At 39.3% G+C, this 23,341-nt stretch overlaps 1 protein-coding gene across 1 annotated transcript; it reads left to right on the top strand.

Moving 5' to 3' along the window:
- The first annotated feature begins 1,296 nt into the window (after positions 1-1,296).
- On the top strand, positions 1,297-23,335 carry LOC121377293. The gene is made up of 2 exons (XM_041505229.1): positions 1,297-1,409; positions 20,657-23,335. Exon 2 carries the CDS (start codon positions 20,686-20,688, stop codon positions 22,183-22,185), a length of 1,500 nt encoding a protein of 499 aa, XP_041361163.1. The 5' UTR covers positions 1,297-1,409; positions 20,657-20,685; the 3' UTR covers positions 22,186-23,335.
- The last annotated feature ends 6 nt before the right edge of the window (positions 23,336-23,341 follow it).

Below are 23,341 nucleotides of genomic sequence, written 5' to 3'. Positions count from 1 at the left end.
ATATGTCAATCATGGAGTGTCACCCAAGTACGTTTGCTTAAATGGCAGTAAACCTAGTGCCGAGACCTCGACTAATTTACATATAATTTGCAAAGTTATCAAATTCTTAAAGTATGTGATCTGAAAAATATCACATACTTTGATTGCACTGAACATGTAAGATATTACATGATATATATTGCTACATTAGGAAAAACGTAGAGGGTTGATACATAAATCAATGTGTTCTAGTGGTGTCGTTAAACAAAACAAACTTTTGTCTTTATAAGCCAAGTGTATATATGTATATATATATATATATATATATATATATATATATATATATATATATATATATATATATATATATTGAATGATTATACGATATGTCATTCAGTTTTAGAATATGTTAGGAAACACTTTAATACAAATGACCGATAGAAATGGCAGATCTGTGTGTGTGTGTGTGTGTGTGTGTGTGTGTGTGTGTGTGTCTCTCTCTCTCTCTCTCTCTCTCTCTCTCTCTCTCTCTCTCTCTCTCTCTCTCTCTCTCTCTCTGAAATAAAGACGTTGTAATTACCACAGTACATGCCTAGTGTTTGATATATCAGTGGTGGAGCACTGGATGGGACAGGGAATGTGTAAATATATATTTAATACCTGGATCATATTACAACGTTTTAAAGTATTTATTACAGAATGGGTAGGTTTTTTTTACAAAATGGGCCCCTATCTTTTATTTTTAAAAATGGGTACTTTTTATTACAGAATGCGTAGCGATGTGTATTACAGAATGGATCCTTGTTTTGTTTTGTTTTTTTAAATTATTATTTTTTTTTATAACAAAATTAGTACACATTACAAAATGGGTCGTTTATTACAAAATGGGCCCCAACACATGTTGTTGATATTCAACTATGCGCTCTACTTACCTGTTTTTGTCATAGTTTTCTTTATTAAATAAAAGGCATAGCTTGAGCCAGTCACTTAGATGTGTATGTATATATAACCGTTTGGAAACTCACTACATTTTTCCATTAGTAACGAGAGATCTTTTATACGCACCATCCCTCAGATGGGATAGCACATACCACGGTCTTTGATATACCAGCCGTGGTGCACTGGCTGGAAAGAAAAATAGCCCAATGAGCCGTCCGACGGGGATCGATCCTAGACCGACGGCGCATCAAGCGAGTCCTTTACCACTGGGCTACGTCCCATCTCTAATGAATGTTTATGGATCGTGTGATCTATTATTTCGTGAAATTTCAAACCGAAACTAGGCGTCATTCGTTATCAACAATTCGCTCGAGTGAAATTAGTTTTCCTAGAATTACACACATCAGCGACCACAGCCGATCTGCTATTAGTTCTGGTGTATGCTGCGCACATACACAAAACGTATGTGTTGTGGTTCGACGTATTAAAAGGTTTGTAGTAATATTATTATCATAAATTGAAGATATTTGACTATTTCTTTAACATGTGACAGAATATATATACATATATCTATATATATCTATATATATCTATATATATATATATATATATATATATATATATATGTTATTACCAGTTTTTCGGTATCGTGAATATCATATATTAGTCATAAATATTGTAATACATTATTTTTATTCCTAATATATGGTATTGACGATACCGAAACACACGAGGGTAATAATCTCTGTATCATATAACCGTAAGCTTAATACAACGTGTTTTTGTAAAGTGTACACGCAGTTTTAATTCCAGTCCGACATTACTAGATATTAGAATGACGTAAGTATATGTGACGCGTTGTTTTTGTTTTGTTTAGGTATTGTTAAATACATAAAGTTAAAGTGTGTTAAACAGTTGGTATTTTTGACAAATAGCCTTAAGCTGAGATTCCTTTTGTCCAGTTGCGTTTGCGGCTTCGTTTGCGGTGCGGTGCGGTTTAATCAAGCCAGGTTGTTCCAGGTGAAAGTGATTCCATTAGTGCGGTCCGTTTGCGTTTAGTTATCCAAAATCGCATGCGTTTTGATCTTTTTGAGTAATCATGGCCGAATCCGGTAGTGACAACATGGAGTTTTATTGCAAGCTTTGGATCGCTGCTGGAGTTTCGCGTCGCGTACGCCGGGTCACGGGCATCAGTGACTTTGGTACACGGCGACGCGGACTCGCAGAAGAGGAAGGGAAGAGGACGGAGAAAGAGGAAACGTGCGCCAGGGGCGGCTCAGGTGGGAACAGAACTGGCGGCTCAACCGCCAGCGGCTGTCCCTTCTGCGTCGCCGCCCCCGACTCGACCCAAGACGAAAGGACCAGCTCATCCGAACCGGCCGTCAACACCGATGGATGATCTCAACGCGCCGATGTGCGAGACTCCCGCAGAACGACCTCCATCTCCCTCTACGCCATCGCCTACACGTGATTGGCCACTGTCACCATTCTTGTCAGTTCGGAAGGCGGCGGATCCGGGCAGGAGCCGATGGGAAGAGAAAGGCCGTCGCTCAGCGGAGCGACCAGCCTGACAAGGCAAGGCCTCCACCTTCACCAGCACCGTCCCCCTCCGACTCGCAAGCCGTCTGGAAAGTTCAGATCGGGAAAATCGGGACACACCGGCAAGACTGGGTTGGTACGAACTCAGCGCCGAGAAAGAGTCTACCGACAAGCGGTCCTGGTTAGAGAGATTTGAAAATGGACAGAATTTCGAAAATAGGAATTAGTAAAAAAGTTAATAGAATAAATAAAAAATAAATAAAAAGGTTACAAGCCAAAAATAAAAAAGAATTGACTGCTCGGCCGAATATTTATATAATTTGGAGCATTTTAGAAGGACAGTCCAAAATTAAATAAGAGAAAGAAGAGAGGATCGGACTATTTAATAATATTAAAAAAAAAAGTAATTTCGACATAAAATTTTGAACGCAGATCTAAAAGTTTACAGTCCGGTCGATATATTCACGGGAGTGGCCTCGTTAAGGCCGTTTGGGTGCACCGCTTAAAGGGACGAGATGGGTTGCATCCCGTCAAGAAAACCCCTACATTGACAGTCGATAGACGTTGAAGGTGTAGTGCTGTGCTGAAATACAGATCCTGAGAAGCCGGATCCGTGTGAACGAGAGAGAGTATCAGACTAGGGTATAGTCCAGTCGTCATGGGTTGGTATAGTGGTGCGGACGGGCCCGACTCCGGAAGATACGAGATGGTATCACTATAAAGTAAGGTAATGTCTAGAAAAAGAGTAGTAGGGGCCGACCCCGCTTCCTATTTCTTCTTAGAGTGGGGTGGTCAATCTTCCAGTGCTGCTAGGACAGGCTCGGACATGTAGAGACTAAACGCGAACAACCGTGGCGTTCTGCAGAATGGCCGTCATACGAGTCACGAAAAAAAACCCCAAAACCCCCAGTCAGACGGAGAAATGACGTGGATTCAAGGACTCTCGCTAAAAAAGAATCCAACCTGGTGGTGCAGGCTGTCGAAACGAGAAGCGTTCCAGCGTTCAATCAGTTCCAATGGTCGCATACATCCCAGTAGAAAACTTCATTTCGCTGACAAAAACAACGAAATGAAGGACCCCCACGTCGAGCACACGAAAGCACGTGCAGTGTGCACAAGCGAAACAAGCACGTCTTACCGCGTGGAGCTCCAGACTGGGAATGACCAGAGATCGAAACATTTCATCCCCGCCTTTGCCGGTTCTCCGCTCATCAGTTCGCCATAGGCCAATCTCCGCACCATAACGGCCTTAACGAGGCCACTCACGTGGGCATATAGATCGGATTTTAAACATTTAGATCTTCGTTCAAAATATTATGTCGAAATTACTTCTTTTTTTTAAAAATATTATTAAATAGTCCGTTCCTCTCTTCTTTCTCTATTTATTTTTGGACTGTCCTTCAAAAATGCTCCAAATTATATAAATATTCGACCGAGCAGTCAATTCTTTTTATTTTTGGCTTGTAATTTAATGAGTAGAATTGTCTTTATTAATTATATTAATTAGAGATGCGCATCAAAATTTTAAAGGTCCACTATTTAAATTTCAAAATTGTCCGCTTAATTGTTGTCTGTCCCGGGACAAGCCCCTGGCTACCCAAAGACAGGCCCCGGGACGGACATGCTCGAAACTCTAGTGGTATATGAGCATGTAAAAATTATTCGCTCTTGCACTCATCGAGAGTTAGCTTGGAAGTCGAATCATGAACAGCACGGGCCACTCCTCTAGCGAGAACAATAGCGAGCTTGAAAACAGGCTCGAGGGCGGGCTCGAGAAAGGAGTTGAAACTGACAGAACCAGTTTACAGCTCAACCAACACGTCCGCGCTAGCGCTAAAAACAGCGATTTCGATCCACCTTGTGCTGCGCGGATACGTAGGCCATCCAGGGTTGGCGAGAGTGCACCGACTGTCTCCGGGGTGTTGACGGGAACGGCCGAAACCGCTGTAATGGCGGAGAAAGACGAATGCGATGTCAACAAACCGGAGACTGGCGGGGTCTCTGTTAACAAAGAAAAGCTTGTTGGTGTGGGTTTCTGGGTGGACGAAACTTGTGGCGTCTACCAGAAAACAGACCAGGATGGCTTCATTGAGGTAAAAAACAAACGAAAACGGAGATTCGCGAACTCCCCTGGCTCCAATTTAGAAGACCCCCCCCGGCAGAGGACTTTCTTAAGAAGGTCCCCTCCCCCACGGGAGTCAATAAAAGTAAAACGTACTAAACGTAACGTTGTACTACCTTCCACCAAAACAACTGAACAGAAGTTTACCCCTAAATATCGCTAATTCCACTATGGAGGTAGATCCTTTACCCACACTGGGGGCGGTGGGTGACAAAACCCAGGGGCGGACCCAGGGGGTCCTCACCCCTTTTTACATAAAAGTAAATTCTGCCAGAGAAGGGGGTGGTCTGCCTAGTGTACAGTCTGCCCCTAGCTCCAGGGCGGTTTACTTCCCCATCCCATGTGGCCGGCAAGGGGGGGGGGGGGGGGGTGTTAGCCAAACTAAATCTGACAGCTCCCCCACGGCCAGCCTAAGGAAAATAGTGAAAACAGATTTAAAGGGGACCCAGGGAATGGACATCCTGGGTTCAGTTAAAAAACCCACATCGTGATAACGGGTTTTTAGACATTCTGCTGCTTCGCCCCTGTGGGGAAGAGACAATCACAGTCAACAGTGTGGCCTACAAACGTTTAGACTACATTGTTAAACCGGTTAAAATTTAATGTGCTAAATGCCAGCGGTGGGGTCATACGGTGAAACGTTGTAAGAGCACCAGGGAGCATCCAACTGGCTTCAGGTGCGGTGCCTTGCACTAAATCTTTGTTTTGTGTGAACTGCGGGGGAGGGGGGGGGGACCATTGCACGCATGATAGGCGCTGCCCTGATTACCGCCGGGCGGTCCGTATCCTTGCTGATAAGAACGCCCCGACGGGTCGGCCTGGGGGGGGGGGGGGGGGTCTGCTGCTCGTCAATGCACCTTCAATGGCCTTATAAAACCAAATAAAAAATGTGCTGCTGCCGTCAGTGGTACCCCACAGGGGTGTACCCGAAGCTCCGTTCAGGGGGAAAATTTGTCCAGTTCTAACCCCACCATTTCAGCTATAGACATGGTGAGAATTATTTCTGGACTTTTTTAAATAGGGCCCTAATACAAGTCCACCACAAGAAATGTCTGTTAGAGGACATTGAAACAGCCACTGAAACAGCCTGCGGTGTACTTAGTGATTTCTGTTAGAGGACATTGAAACAGCCACTGAAACAGCCTGCGGTGTACTTGGTGAACACCTTGCAGTCAAAACTGACAGCCAGCCCGTGACCAGAAAAAATATCTCCTGGTACAAGAATAAGGACTTAGCTGAACTTGACCCTTTTCATTATAACAATACTAGTGTCGACTAGACTTACTATTTATAAAGTCTGTTTTATCTAGTATTGCTTCTATACCCATAATGTATAAGAGGCCTAATAAAGGTAAAAATAGTATTAACCATAAAAATAAAAATACTCTAAATAATAATAAATTAAATAATAGTAAACCAATTAGCATTAACAATAACAATAATAAACAATATAAAATAGATGTTAAAAAGGGTTTGCAGTGGAACGCAAGGTGCCTGCGCGTCAATGGCCCCGAACTTAAAAATGTTTTGGATTTAAATAAAGATATTGATGTTATTACCATTCAAGAGACCTGAATTCTAAATTACACAGCTAAACAGCTTAAAATAAAATTAGTTACTGAATTTATAATTTCCGGATTTTCTGGTCTCTTTTTTAACAGTGGTTTTACATCTCGTGGTGGTATCGTTACATTTGTCAAAAAATGGCATTTCCCACTCATTGATTGCTAATGTTGCCAGTTATGACAGCATTGAATCATTGGGAATCTCTATTCATGGTAAAACAGATAACATTAATATGTTTAATGTTTATATCCACCCAGGGTCCACTACTAGTAAAATAACTGTTAATGATTTTTCGGCTGTAATTGGTGACCATGTATCAAATCTAATTGTTTTAGGAGACTTCAATAGTGAAAATACACTTTGGGGTTCCCCGGTTACCAATAAATTAGGCTTGACTTTAGAAAATTTCATTGATAAAGTTGACTTAGTTTGCCTAAATGATGGCTCTGCTACTTTTCTTTCTGAGGCTTACAATGTTTGGTCCTGTCTTGACATAACTTTTGTTAAACGCAGCATGGCAGCCAAATGTGAGTGAGAGGTGCTTGGTGACTTAGGTAGTGATCACCTTCTAGTCAAAATTACTTATAATGTTCAGGCTAATTTTAAAGATTTTAGTAAAGCTAAAGAAAAGTTTAATTTTAATAAAGCAGATTGGCCTAAATTTAGAGCTGTGTGTCGACTTAGATCACCAAGAGATGAGAGATAAAAAATTAGATAAATTTAATGATAATCTAATAAACAGTATTATTAAAATAGCTAAAATTACAATACCAACATATTTAAATACATTTAATAGAAAATCTGTCCCTTGGTGGTCAAATGAACTTAGTAAGCTAAAAACTAAAATAAATAAATTTAGAAAAGAATTAAGGAAAAATAAAAATGATATTAATATTAGGAACTATAAAAATAATAAATATGAATTAATTCATAATATTAATCAAGCTAAAAAAGCCTCATGGGAGCAGTTCTGTGGTGACCATGTATCAAATCTAATTGTTTTAGGAGACTTCAGTAGTAATAATACACTTTGGGGTTCCCCGGTTACCAATAACTTAGGCTTGACTGCAGAACATTTCATTGATAAAGTTGACGTAGTTTGCCTAAATGATGGCTCTGCTACTTTTCTTTCTGAGGCTTACAATGTTTGGTCCTGTCTTGACATAACTTTTGTTAAACACAGCATGGTAGCCAAATGTGAGTGGGAGGTGTTTGATGACTTAGGTAGTGATCACCTTCCAGTCAAAATTACTTATAATATTCAGGCTAATTTTAAAGATTTTAGTAAAGCTAAAGAAAGATTTAATTTTAGTAAAGCAGATTGGCCTAAATTTAGAGCTGTGTGTGCCGACTTAGATCACCAAGAGATGAGAGATAAAAATGTAGATAAATTTAATGATAATCTAATAAACAGTATTATTAAAATAGCTAAAATTACAATACCAACATATTTAAATAAATTTAATAGAAAATCTGTCCCTTGGTGGTCAGATGAACTTAGTAAGCTAAAAACTAAAATAAATAAATTTAGAAAAGAATTAAGGAAAAATATAACTGATATTAATATTAGGAACTATAAAAATAGTAAATATGAATTAATTCATAATATTAATAAAGCTAAAAAAGCCTCATGGGAGCAGTTTTGTGCTTCCATCAATTCTGACTCAAATGTCAAAGAGGTCTGTTCAAATATAAAACGTATTCAGGGGAAACCATCAAGCACTAATGTTATCCTAAAAAAATAGCAAAATGTACAGAACTAACCAAAGTAAAGCTAATATATTAGGAGCAACCTTTCAAAAAAAAATCAGCTACTTCAAATTATTCAGATGAATTTCAAATTAGGAAAATTAAAATAGAAAGAAGTAGCCCTATTCCCCTGAATACAACATTTGGTAATGATGACGATAATTATAATGTACCCTTTAACCTACAGGAAATGCTCGCAGCTTTCGAATATCGAAAAGGCTCTGCTCCTGGGCCAGATACATTTAGTTTTGTTTTTGTTTTTGTAAACATGCCTTCCGAAACCTTAGAGCTTTTCCTGGAACTGTTTAATTTGGTTTTTAGTGAAGGATATATCCCCCTAGCATGGAAACATGCTGAAGTGTTTGCTTTACCAAAAATGGGGAAAGACCTCACTAACCCAACCAATTACCGTCCGATATCATTAACATCCAGCGTGTGCAAGACCACGGAATGTATGGTAAACAACCGCCTTTCCCACTTCCTGGAAACTAAGAATATTTTCAATTTTTTTCAAAGCGGGTTTAGAAAGAACCACTCAACCACCGATCACCTTGTATGTCTACAAACCGAAGTAAGTGATGCCTTCAGGAAGGGACACAAGGTGTTTGTGGATATTGAAAAGGCTTACGACATGGTCTGGCACCGCGGATTGTTAATAAACACGTATAAAATGGGCGTTAGAGGAACAATGTTTTCGTTTATTATCTAACTTTTGGAAAATAGAAGTTTTGTAATAAAAATATAGATACAAAATTAAGTATTGGGCTGTTTGCTGACGATACTGCCTTTTGGAGAGTTGGAAATTCTTATGACCACATTAAAAAAGATCTTCAAAGGATTTAGATAATCTTGCTCGATGGTCAAAGGACTGTAACCATCTCCCAATCTAAAACTAACTCAATTATATTATAAATCTCGTAAATTTAAGTCCATAGGGGACCTAAATTTAACTTATAATAGCTCTGATATTAACCAGGTACAATCCGTCAAATTCCTAGGTGTTACCTTTGATCACAGCCTCATTTTTGATGAGCATATTACTGAGATAGTTGCCAGTTGTACAACATATATAAAGTTAATTAAAATTATATTAGCTATCCCATGAAAGACGCTTTTGGTGATCGTTGAGCAATTCCTTGTATCTCATTTACAATATGGAGCACAGGCTTTTTGCTGTGCCTCTGATGCCAAGCTTAAAAAGCTTGAGAGTGTATATAATAGAGCCCTTTCTATTATTCTTGAGTCCTCTAGTTGTACACCCTATCATAGCGTCTTGGCAGAAATAGGAGTATTACCTCTTACTCTTAGAAGAATTGGTCATGGAATAAAATATTTTCATAAAATTAGAAACTTAGTCCCTAATTCTTCTATAAATGTTCTTAGACCAGTTAAGGTTGAGACTGTTTCATATATTAATAAATTTGCAAATGACTTCGAGACTACTGGTCTGCCGATTAGCAAGGCTAGTGTTCGCTGCGAATACCCTTGGCAGATCACTACTCCCGATGTCAGATTTGATATCCGAGAGGAACTGAGGAAAATTCAATTGCCTGTTTAAAAAAAAAAAATATATTTAAAGTTATTATGGCGGACTTATATCCGGATTACACTCATGTTTATACAGACGGATCTAAGGACCCCCTTACAGGTAAAACAGGTATGGCCTTTGTAATAAATACAGGTACTAAAACTACAGTTATTAGGGCTAGACTGTCTGATAAAATATCAGTTTATACAACTGAATTAATGGGCATCCTTCATTCTCAAATTTGGATTTTAAATTATTGCAAAACTAAAGATAGCCCCGACAGATATGTGATTCTTTCTGACAGCCTCGGTGCATTGCAGGCTATAGGTGGCTCGCATAGTATACGTCCGGAACTTGTTAAAAATATACAGAAATATTATAATAAAATTATTATTAGGGGTGTGAACGTCATCCTGGAATGGATTCCCGCCCACGTTGGCATAGTGGGCAATGAAACTGCCGATATGGCTGTGAAACGCAGCCTGTCGGATCCTAAAATAGGGCTGACAGTTGCCCACAACCATAACGAGATATGCTCTATGGTTGTGCCATGCCTCAATGGTTTGTGGCAAACCGACTGGAACCACAAGAACAGGGCATGCCACCCAAGGTCACCATACCTGGGCCAACTTCGTTTAACCACATGTCTACTAAAAATATTGCAAGATTACGTATGGGTGTTACTTTGGGTTTAAATAACTTCTACCGGTTTTAAATTGATTGTTATTTTATAATTGTAAATTAATTGGTTATATTGCTCATCTCCCTGATTTATTTTCTCTGTAACATTCCTTGGGCCCGCTTTAGCTGAATGATTAGCCACCATTAGAACTTGCTTCGGCAATATGCACTCACCTGGTTAGCGTGGGCCCTGTGTGAGTGTTGCAGATATATTGATAAATTGCAATACATTCTATTTTGAGTTTTGATCTGAGTCGCCGGTTGGTTTGGGTGGGGGGGGGGGGGGGGGGGGATGCTTTACATGGGGCCATGTCAGTACTGCCTGGTGGTCCCAGTGTTGTGCTCCCCAATCCCTCTCGGCTGGCGCCTACGGATCATGTTCTATCCACTCAACTTCTGGCAGGCTTGGCACCCAAAACCCAATATTAAATTAACCCTAGCTGGATCCTTTGCGCCACTCTCCTAGTGGCACCAGTGATGAAACTTTTATAACCCGGTTTGGGAAGTTATAATAACTTCCTAAACAATTAGTAGGCTGCCAGGATTGGACTGATCTGCGGTTGGACACGGTGGGGGATGGGGGTGATGTGATGCCCGGAGTTAGGACATTGTTTGGGGCTATAGGCGTAGGCGTTTCGGCCTTGGTTTTTGTGTAGGGCTGGCCTCCCCTCCCCCCCCCCCCCCCCCCGACCCTCACCTGGTCACACCAATGTTTAAACTATGATTGGCAGCCCCTTTCCTTTTAACCTCCCATGGGCTTAATGACTATTGTTTTATAATTATTATTAATTTCAGACCGGCCCATCTAAATTTGCGCCGAAATTATATTATATTAATAATTTATATAGAATAGGAATGTTAATATTTTTATTTAAGGGCGCAGCCAAAACTTATTAACTCCAATTTTCCCCTTTTTTATACGTTTGGCGTTAATATTAAAAACTTAAAAATTGACCCTCTTTGTTAGGTTATCCCTGGCCGGAGTCAGACCCCCCGATCCTATCGGAGGCCGGATAGACGTGTTCAAAACCCTAGTGGTGTATGGACACGTTAAATTAGTTACTAAGCCAAGCTAAGCCACTCAACTAAAATTATATAAATTAATTGAAATGGAGATGGGTGAGTTTAACCTTTATTTTAAATATATTTTTAACAATTTACAAAATTTATATATTTAAATATAATTGTATATATTATTTGAATTTGAATTTTTAGTGTGGTGTAGAATGTTGTATGAAACGGTGTGAATGTGAGGTCGGCTTGGGATGTGGGGGGAGATTTATCTGGCATTAAAACTTCCTCCCGCTACTTGGCTTGAGATGTATATATTGTTCTTTTTTACTTTTGGTGTTGGTTCTTTTTTTAAATAATTGAAAGTCGATATATGTGTTTTTTTAATATGTTATTATTTTTATCATGTTTTTATCCTTTTATGTAATAAAAATAAAAACTTAACTTGTGCTAACCGTTCCACCTTTTACCCCGTAGGGCTAAAATTAGTTTTCAAATATTATATTTATTTTCAGAAATGCCCGCTCTAAAATGCGACTAAAATAAAGTTAATTAAAGTAAATTTGAATTTTATATTTAAAAAATTAAAACATTTTTTTTTAGGACATTAGTTTGGTTTTTGAACCAAACTTTTTATTTAGATCTGCGCGTCTTAATTTAATCATTTCCTACCCCGATTTCTAAAAATAATGAGTCAAAATTGTCCTGTAGTATTACTGTCCCGAGCCACGCCACTGGCTATCCAGAGACAGTCCCCGGGACAGTCATGCCTGAAACCATAGAGGTATATGGGCATGTTAAAGGTATTCTCTCTGTGTGCGTATGTCCGTTTCTCTCTCTCTCTCTCTCTCTCTCTCTCTCTCTCTCTCTCTCTCTCTCTCTCTCTCTCTCTCTCTCTCTCTCTCTCTCTCTCTCTCTCTCTCTCTCTCTCTCTTTCTCGCACAACGCATGCGGCTATATTTCGGGAATGTCGACTACTTTCGGTTTTAAATTCCAAGAAATAATAGTTTACTCAGAACACTACGTTCCGAGTTAATAGATAACGTCGCTATCCATAACACCTTTACACCGTCGAATGTGTAATGTGTTGGCTTGGCTCAGCTGGAAGTACGTGTATGTTTACATATACCTGGAATGTTTGGAGGAGTTTATGATTTAAAGCTGCAACATATTGTTAAATTTTATTATTTAGTTAAGGAGTATTGGCTATTTCTTTTAGGTTCATCGGGGAAAGAAAAAAAAGAAAAGAAAAAAAAGTGCATTGTAAACTGTAGATATTCGCTATATTTTGGTTACAGTTGATAGAGATTTTTCCTTTTTGTGAAATATTTAACGCATATACTTTATTAAAATAAGCCTAGCAATATTTCTGGAAAATACTTTCTTGGAATATTGTTCTATGCACACTCGTATGCGCTCTTTAGGCGCCTTTTCGTCTTCGGAAGAAGTAGAAAGGTTTTTGCGCGCTATAAAGTTCCAGTCCTCTTGTATACGTATTTGGAACCGTATATCGTGATCAAGATCAGTGCTTCTCTGTAGACGAATCAGCTGACAGCGAGTCATGGCTGCATAACATTACAACTGTATCATGACTTCTTGTGGAATCAGTCTTGTACAGAATTTCGGTATATACTAATGTAAGACCCGCGTAATCGTAATGTATGATACACCTGTTGTTACAGTTAAAACGTTACTGGTACATTGTTCTAGAAAGAACGAACTGTCATTTATGTGAATGTAAATGGGGAAGTTATATTTGTTATAGTTTAGCACTGTGTTTTTCCGTCCTTTTTTGCCAGATGACACATTGACATACAATATAAAATATGTAGCCTCAAGCACTTATATATTTATATGTGCCCGCTTTGGTCGCACATAGCTTTACTAGGTAGCATATTATTTTGTTGAATGTTAATGTGTTGACAGTGTATTATATTTTATATTTATTCAACATTTCATTTGCCTTCGTCTAATAATAAGATGATGAAAAAACTGAATTGTCTTATAATTAAATTGTGGTAACTAGTTATGTAAAGCAACGGTACGGTCTCTTAAAGGGGCATGCCCTAGTTTTTAAACACTAAAGCATATTTTTTACTATTATACCCGTTTTTGATAACTGAAATCATACTTTACTTAGATTTTATGGTTTAGATTATCAATTCCCGTATATTTGAAGTGTTTTTGGTCACCCTGGTGTTTTCAATATCACAAAATGCATTTATCTTCTTTTTTTTTTAATGCTCGTGCGTCTGAGAAGTAACAGTTATGGAGTCGAGTTTTAGTCTATTTTTAGAGGGTATTTCACCATTTCAAAATCACAGACTCATGTTTCACTCAATTGTACCTTTATCCAAATGTGTTGCAGGTTTGTAGATTAATTAAACTTAGTGTTAACTTTTACGGGTTGAAACAAGGGTCTGTCCCTTTAATTGTACAAATGACAGTGGTTGTTGTTTGCTTCAAATGTGTAAAATGATTCTTACAAGTTGTATAGAGACATGTATTTTATTTCGTCTTCGTGTGTGCTGTAACCTCGCCGTGGTGTAGGGGTGTAACATTCTCTTTGAGAATGGCCAATACAGCACAAATCCCCTTGTTTTCTTCGAGATACAATTGAAATTTTGAGTAAAAGTCAGTATCTCTCTGTGATATTTGTATTTTTGCACAATTCTTTACACTGTTTTTATTTAAATCTTGAATTTTTATATTGATGTTGATCATCACTTTATTTGTTTGCATTACCATGGTTTGACACCCAATAGCTGATGTATTGTTCGTGCTGGGGTGTCGTGAAAGATTCATTCATTCATTCGTTCATTCATTCATTCATTCATTCATTCATTCGTACGTCTTTATAGGGGCGGGATATAGCCCAGTGGTAAAGCGTTCACTCGATGCGCGGTCGCTCTCAGATCGATCCCCGTCGGTGACCCATTGGGCTATTTCTCGTTCCAGCCAGAGCACCTCAATTGGTATATCAAAGGCTGCGGTGTGTGCTATCCTATCTATGTGATGGTGCATATAAAAGACACCTTGCTACATTAGGAAAAGTGCAGCGGGTTTCCTCTTATAACTACGTGTCAGAATTACCGAATGTTTGACATCAATAGCCGAAATTTTAAATCATGTCCTCTAGTGGTGTCGTTAAAACAAAATAAACGTTTTGTTCTTTTCCGATGACTACGTGTCACAATTACCAAATATTTGACATCCAATAGCCGATGATACATAACTCAATGTGTTCTAGTGGTGTCGTTAAACAAAACAAACTTTTGTCTTTATAAGCCAAGTATATATTGAATGATTATGCGATATGTCATTCAGTTTTAGAATATGTCAAGAAACACTGTAATACAAATGACCGATAGAAATGGCAGATGTGTGTGTGTGTGTGTGTGTGTGTGTGTGTGTGTGTCCGTCTCTCTCTCTCTCTCTCTCTCTCTCTCTCTCTCTCTCTCTCTCTCTCTCTCTCTCTCTCTCTCGATCGATTGATCGATCGATTGATCGATCGATAATGTTCGAACAAACACTACTGAAGATATTTGACACATCTGCATTTGACACTAACCAGAGTACATACCTAGTTTTTGATATATCAGTAGTGGAGCACTGGATAAAACAGGTGCGAGTGCGAATAATTTTTACATGCTCATATACCACTAGAGTTTCGAGCATGTCCGTCCCGGGGCCTGTCTCTGGATAGCCAGGGGCTTGTCTCGGGACAGAAAAAAATTAAGCGGACGATTTTGAAATTTACATCCAAAAATGAAATAGTGGGCCTTTAAAATTTGGATGCACATCTCTAATTAATATAATTAATAAAGAAAATTCTACTCATTAAATTTGGTCGCTAGATTAGATAGGGTGGTCAAAAAGAAATTAGAGAAGATCGGTGGCCTGACTCGGGATGGAGGGGGGGGGGGGGGGGGGGGGAGGGTGTAGAGTTGAAAATGGGCAGAATTTTGAAAATAGCAATTAATAGAATTTAAAAAAACAAAAAACAAAAAGTTACAAGCCAAAAATAAAAATAATTTACTGCTCGGACAAATATTTATATAATTTGGAGCATTTTAGAAGGACAGTCCAAAAATAAATGAGAGAAAGAAAAGAGAATCGGACTATTTAATAATATGTTTTAAAAAAAGAAGTAATTTCGACATAAACTTCTGAACGAAGGTCTAAAAGTTTAAAGTCCGATCTATATGTCCACATGAGTGGCCTCGTTACGGCCGTTAGGGTGCACAGCTTGTAGGGACGAGATGGGTTGCATCCCGTCAAGAAAACCCCTAGATTGACAGTCAATATACGTTGAAGGTGTAGTGCTATGCTGAACTACAGATCTTGAGAAGCCGGATCCGTCTGAACGAGAGAGAGAATCAGACTAGGGTATAGTCCAGTCGTCATGGGTTGGTATAGTGGTGCGGACAGGCCCGACTCCGGAGGATACGAGATGGTATCATAGTAAAACAAAGTAACGTCTAGAAAAGAGTAGTAGGGGCCGACCCCGCTTCCTATTTCTTCTTAGAGTGGGGCGATAAATCTTCAAGTGCTGCTAGGACATGTAGAGACTAAACGCGAACAACCGTGGCGTTCTGCAGAATGGCTGTCATACGAGTCACGAACAAAAATAAGTCAACATAGTCAGACGGAGAAATGACGTGGAGGGAAGGAATCTCGGTAAAAAAGAATCCAACCTGGTGGTGCAGACTGTCGAAACGAGAAGCGTTCCAGCGTTCAATCAGTTCCAATGGCCGCATACATCCCAGTAGAAAACTTCACTTCGTTGACAAAAACAACAAAGTGAAGGATCCCCAAGTCGAGCCGCGAAAGCACGTGCAGTGTGCACAACCGAAACAAACACGTCTTACCGCGTCAAACTCCAGACTGGGAATGGATAAAACAGGGAATATCAATTGGTCTATGTAAGATCTACATAGTGGGATTGACCTTAGACGTTTCGCTCCACATGTAGACCCTCCGTCACCGAATGTTTAAAATGATTTAAATGTTTAAATATATATTTAATATCTGGGTCATATTCCAACGTTTTAAAGTATTTATTACAGAATGGGTAGTTTTTATTACAAAATGGGCCCCTATTTTTCATTTTTAAAATGGGTAGTTTTTTATTACAGAATGTTTACCTAAGTTTATTACAGAATGGATCGGGTTTTTTTATTACAAAATGGGTACTTATTTGTTTGCAGGGTGTGCACTTTACGGTCGCCCGATCGCCCATGGCGAATCAAAATAGCGTCGGGCAAGTAAAAACCGTATCACGTGTCGCCCGCCTGGTGACCGAAAATTTCCGAATTTTGTATTATGTATCAAAATGCAAATAACTAATGTTTGTAAGAGATCGGAAAGTTATGTTTTAATTTATTGTTTTCAACTGGTTTCCTATTAGTATCAGCGCAACCAAACCCATATAGGACATAATAGCTATTACTTCCCCAGTCTATCGAACAGTCTAAAACCATTCGGAATGCCTCGGCCGGTTTTGATTATGTATTCCAGATGATGATGATCATGATGATGATGATGATAACTAGTTTAACGTGCCCATATACCACTACGGTTTCGAACACGCCCATCCCGAGTCTGACCTCCGATAAGATCGGTGACCGGACTCGGGATTGTTGTGTGTGTGTGTGGGGCAGGGGGGGGGGGGGGGGGGGGGTAGTGTTAAAAATGGGCAGAATTTCGAAATTAGCAATTAGTAAAAAGTTAACAGGAAAAAAAACAAAAACATTACAAGCGAAAAATAAAAAGAATTGACTGCTCGGCCGAATATTTATATAATTTGGAGCATTTTAGAAGGACAGTCCAAAAATAAATAAGAGAAAGAAGAGAGGATCGGACTATTGAATATTTTTTTTTTTAAAGAAGTAATTTCGACATAAAATTTTCAACGAAGGTCTAAATTTTTAAAGTCCGATATATATTTCCACTTGAGTTAAGGCCGTTGGAGGTTTGCTTACGGCGAACCGATGAGCGGAGAACCAGCAAAGGCGGGGATTAAGTGCTTCCATCTCTGATCGGCGAGGATGGTTATGACACCCCGGTAGTCGTTGCCGAAAAGGGCCTTGACGATCCTGTGGATGGTGTGGCTATCCATCTCTCTAACCAGGACCGCTTGTCGGTAGACTCCTTCTCGGCGCTGAGTTAGTACCAACCCTGTCTTGCCGGCTGTAGATTTGATGGTGTGTATCTCGTAAGCGCTTCCATCAGGCAGTTGTTTCAGTTCTGATTTCACTAGTCCGCCCATCAGTGATGCCGGATCCGAGCTGTCCCCCTGCACAAACTTCAGGAAGCCGGACCTGATTTTCCCGATCTGAACTTTCCAGACGGCTTCCGAGTCGGAGGGGGACGGTGCTTGTGAAGGTGGAGGCCGGGCCTTGTCAGGTTGGTCGCTCGGCTGAGCGACGGCCTTTCTCTTTCCAACGGCGGCTGATCGGGCCGCTGGCTTGACGACTGGCAGTACCGGGGATACCGGCCAGTTCTGTCTGGGCCACGTAGTGGTCGGCGATGAGGACCTTTACGGGGCGTCTCACACACCGCGGTGTTGAGTCTGTCCCTCTCGGTGGTCGACGGTTCCGGCGTAGCAGGTTTCCTCGACTCAGGCTGCCGGGGGCGGCGTCGCAGAAGGGACCGCCGCTGGCAGTTGAGCCGCCAGTTTTCCTCTTTTCCTCTTCATCCATCTCTTCCTCTTCTTCTGTACGATCGCGTCGCCGTACACCAAAGACACGGAAGCCCGTGACCCGGTGTAAGTGACGCGATATTCAAGTAGCTTCCCGTAACTCAGTAAGAGACCCCCCAGGTGGGTGGGTGGGTGGGTGGGTGGGTGGGGGGGGGTGGGTGGGGGGGAGGAGGGGGGGGGGACTCCAGAGTACATGGCGAGACGTCTGTCCTCATCGCAAGTTAGCTTGGAAGTGTCATGTATTCCAGAAGCTCGGTCACGTAAATATATTCGTAGGTTCAATCGGAACACCTCGATCATGTCCGTCTTTACTTTCCATTTAGTTACAATCGGAACAACTCGTCACATTCCGCTACGCTATGTTTCGTAGAAAGATTTTGTTTAGTTCTCACTACACAGATGTCATCTCTCACTGAAACCTATGTTAAATTGCCCAACTTCAAATGAAGATTGCCAATAGAATGGGTTCTCATTGGCACTAACAACATACACCATTGCGAACATACATTATATAAGCATTTATTTTCACTCCAAAATTGAGAACATTTCCATCTCAGTTGTTTTGCTATATGACCGCATCTGGTTGTAGTACCGATCCATACATCTTGTTTTAATTCTTCACCATTTCCTGGAAGTGAATATATGAACCATAACATGTATCACAATTAGGAACTATAGTGGGTCGTCATTGATCAACTCTCATTGTGTAGTGAGACCGAAGGGTCAACCAGAATAACTTGTGTCCGTGTCGTCACAGTTGAATTTACAATATATACATGTGTATCTGTATATGAAGGGTCCACCAGAATAACTTATCAGGGATGCCACATTTTTAATAAGGTGATATGTTTGAATTGAACTCTGCAATCGCGGACTATTTATGCCGAAGAAAGCATGATTTACCAACTAATTCATACAAACAAATTGAAGTGAACACACATAGAAACACACAAATTCATACAAATAAAACTGAAGCGAAAACACACACACACATACAAATCGGGTTGTTGTTTTTTAACTCCAGAAAATAGCATACAAATCTGAGAGTTTAATTTGTATAGTTGTTCATTTGTTTATAAACAGTATACCATTTATCTCACAATTAGTTGTATTAAAATGTATCTAACGGGTGTGTAAGAAATATTGGGGTATTTACTGAGATGGCATAAATAAATTGCCCACAAGAAGAATATCAGTGTGATTTAAGCTCTGTAGTAAATTATCATGCATTTTCATGTATATTTATGGTTCGTGTCTTTTGCCCAAGACTATCATCTATATTGATGGAACAACTATGTTACTGGCTGTCTACTAGTTTCGATGTATTACCCCAGAAGGCACCCATAACGGGGAAAAGAAAAATCATAATTTCTTACTGAGAAATGATCATGCGTTGGTCTAACGAACAATACTATTGGATGATTTGATGCTTACAGACCAGTGATCTTGTCCGTACTAAATATGACGTCATCACGATTTTGCAAACACACACACACAATGACGTAATGCAGTTTAAAGAGTTTGCGTTTACGGCTGTTTATGGTGTTAAGTTTATAACAAAATGCTATATTAATGCAATTCATTATAGATTTTGTACCAGAATAAAGACAACTTTTGTTTTTGGAAATTATCTGTGAACGTGATTAAATTACAAAGTAATATAAATAGCAATACTCAGAACAGAGAAAAAATAGCTCATGTAATAAATAGAATAACAAACTCTGTACCAGTTGTTGTCAAATTTATCTCCCTCGTGAAATAAGCTCACAACAACTAAAAATTATTTCACTCGGGACATAAAGTTGATAATAATTGGTAACTTGTTATCTCTTGGTTACAAGTGGTTGTTAACACACGTAGGTGATGACCAGGTCACCACTGACATACAACTAATGAAAAACTACACGATGGAAATCGATTAAATTATGACGTATATTTAACCTGACAATCATGTGTCTGTGACGCGTAAGTCAGCTACAAGTGCAAGGGCTGTAAATAACTTTTAAAAGAAAAATATGTTAAAATTAGCTTAAAACCTGGTTTTTGAGGATATGAAAGAAATAGAATAATACATTCGTGTTCGTTAGATACCATTTATGTGACAACTCGTTGTTTAAAACCGTACATGTATCAAACTCGCTTTCGCTCGTTAGATACATTTGAAACAACACGTTGTGAGATAAATGGCATCTAGCGGCCACTCATGTATTGTTCTCTATATCCTCTATATACACAGCACTTTAATTGTAGTGTTTCGTGTCCACGAAATGGTCACAATTACTTGTCAAGGCTAAGTCATAGTCAAAACTACGTGTGTTTAATTAGTTCCCGGGTGCATCTCTGAATTACAAGTGTAATCACATCCAACGAGAATGTATACGAAGGCTATATAAATGTTAAATGATATATCTTTAAATGTATGTATGTAGAACTTAACCATCGGCTATAGGATGCCAAGCATTTGGTCATTTTGATCTATAGTCTTAGAGTGAAACCTGCTTCATGTTTTTCTTTAACAACTAGGGATTTTTTTTATATTCACCATCCCACAGACCGTGTTTTGATATACCAGTCGCGGATGCACTGGTTTTAACGAGAAATACCGACTGGGGTCGATTTAGACAGACCGCTTTAACCGTTTGCTATATCCCGCCCCTTTATGTATGTACCAATGCATGCAAACACGCTCATCTGCACGTAAATATGTATGCATGGGCATAAGCATGTGCATGTGTGTGTGTGTGTGTGTGTGTGTGTGTGTGTGTGTGTGTGTGTGTGTGTGTGTGTGTGTGTGTGTGTGTGTATGTCTGTATATTTATATACGTTACTTTTTTTTCAGAATAGAGATCTTGGTCCATTGATACAGCCATGGAGAACAGACTAAAGGATTTCCACCATTCCTTCCATCTTAATCTACTTGAGGAATGCAATGAAGACAAAAGAAAATCAATTCTTGATCGGTTGAATCTAGAACGTCAAACAGAGAAGATGAGTCTGATGGAAGAAAACAGAAATGACAACTTTATCTCCTACCTGTTGTTCTTACAAAGAGACTACACCAAGGCAGAGGAGACAAACACAAAAGTCATAGACCGAGACGACAAGAACATTGTAGCTCTTGCTAACCGAGTGAGGTTTACGAATAAAACTGACATATACAAGGCAAACATGTACCTGGACGAATTAGAGGATATGGCGAAAAAACACCCAGATTACGAAAGAATGCGCACAGTAGCAAAAGCCGAACTAGCATTTTGTTTTGCCCGGATGTCTCCGAAGTGTTACCTCAGAGCTCTGGAGATTTATAAATCGGTCATCGAGAAGTATCCTTTAGAGTATCTGTGGAAGTTTGGCGAGGGGTTAACTCTTAAACGATATATCACACAGTTCTCTAAATCGACCGATCCGAATCGTGATATTATCGGTGATATAGTTCGATGCTATGAGGTGCTTCGGAATGTCGCAGAAAATGCCGAGAAACCTCTTAATGCAAAAGCTTGGGTCCAACTGGGAGAATTGAAGTGTGCAATTGATTCTGAAAAGGGTCCGTTTAATGCCGATATGACCAAACGCTTAGAGGAAAAGATAAACTTCATTCCACCCAAGGAATGTTACGATCGTGCACTTAAGTTGTGTCCTGATGATGACGCGTTTGTGCTTGAAAGATCTGGCATATATCATAGCCAAGTCATGAAAGATTGTGAAAAGGCTCAACAACTTCTAAAACGCGCAATTCAAATTCGACCGACCGTCATGTCACATCTACACCTTGCGTTAACAATAAAACAACAGGCTCGAGAATGGGAACTCAAGTTTCAGTCTGGTTTTAAATCAAACCCGTATTTCAACTTGTCAAGAGACAATCCATCCATAGAGTCTCTTATTGGCCATCTGGAGCAGGCGATTAAAATTAGCAAAGGCTCGAATACGTCAACGTTGAAAGAGATGGCCTTTACGCATTTGCAATTAGAGGATTACGATAGAGCCGAAGTTACCTTCAGACAAATAGTTCAAACTCCAGATGAGGATACACCTGCTTTTATAAAAGTAAACGCATGTGAACAGCTCGCCTTCCTCTGTCTGAGAAAGAGTAAGAACAAAGAAATATCAAACGGGAAAAGAAATGATTTGGAGAGAGAATGCTTCTTTTACATCAGACACGCTATAGAAACAGCTATACGCATGAACATGGAGCGTACTTTCAACAAAGAAGATTTCAAGAAACGCCATGCCTTTCGAGAAATCACTAAAGATCTTGAGAAATCCGACAATGCGAATACGTTGGATAAGGTCGCTCAGCTCTTCTACCTGCTTGGAGACGACGAAAGGGCTCTGGCTATTCGTGGGCGGATTCCAGGCGACGTCTGAATTGAAATGCTTTATAAATGGAGTTGGTAGCTGTCTTCCAGTTGCATAAAGCTGTGTCTGTATATGGCACGTTGTTGGCATCGTCTTCAATGTTGAAACAGAATATTATAAACACAGCTAAAAACAACCTTTAACTTAGTGGAAAATCTATTCAATATGAAACCATGCATATTTCTTATGAAAACAAACTACACCATAGTTGTTGTTTGCGTTAAAATGAACTGCATTTCTCTCACCACAACTGAATTGAACAAATGTGAAATAATCTAATTTGTACTTGACTGAATCAAAATTAACTGAACTGGAACTAAATTGCATTGATTTTATCTGATCTTGACTTTAATTGAACTGAATTAAAATCTGACACGATTTGTGTATGTTTCATTATAGTCTAACGCTACACTGTATTAATAGACTCCACTGTCTACATCGATGACTGTATATGTCCCATTATAGTCTAGCGCTATACTATATTAATAGACCCCACTGTCTACATTGATGACTGTATATATTGCATTATAGTCTAACGCTATACTATATTAACAGACTCCACTGTCTACATTGATGACTGGATATGTCCCATTATAGTCTAGCGCTATACAATATTAATAGACTCCACTGTCTACATTGATGACGGTATATGTTGTATTATAGTCTAACACTATACTATATTAACAGACTCCACTGTCTACATTGATGACTGTATATGTTCCATTGTAGTCTAACGCTATACAATATTAATAGACCCCACTGTATACATTGATGACTGTCTATGTTGCATTATAATCTAACGCTATACTATATTAATATATTTATCTGTCTACGTTGATGACTTTATATGTTCCATTATAGTCTATTGCTATACTGTCTATTTTTGCATTACAATCTAACGCTATACTATATTAATAGACTCAGCTGTTTACATTGATGATTGTATATATTTCATTGTAGTCTAACGCTATACTATATTAATAGACTCAGCTGTCTACATTGGTGACTGTATATTTTGCATTATAGGCTAATGCTATACCATATTAATAGACTCCACTGTCTACATTGATGTTTGTCTTGTCCATAATAGTATAACGCTATACTATATTAATAGACCCCACTGTCTACATTGATGTCTGTCTGTTCCATAATAGGCTAACGCTAT

Source organism: Gigantopelta aegis, chromosome 7 (genome assembly GCF_016097555.1).
Source record: "Gigantopelta aegis isolate Gae_Host chromosome 7, Gae_host_genome, whole genome shotgun sequence".
In the NCBI taxonomy this organism is placed as follows: domain Eukaryota; kingdom Metazoa; phylum Mollusca; class Gastropoda; order Neomphalida; family Peltospiridae; genus Gigantopelta; species Gigantopelta aegis.
Note: the sequence above shows the minus strand (reverse complement) of the source record. Positions and strands in the feature narration are given on the sequence as shown.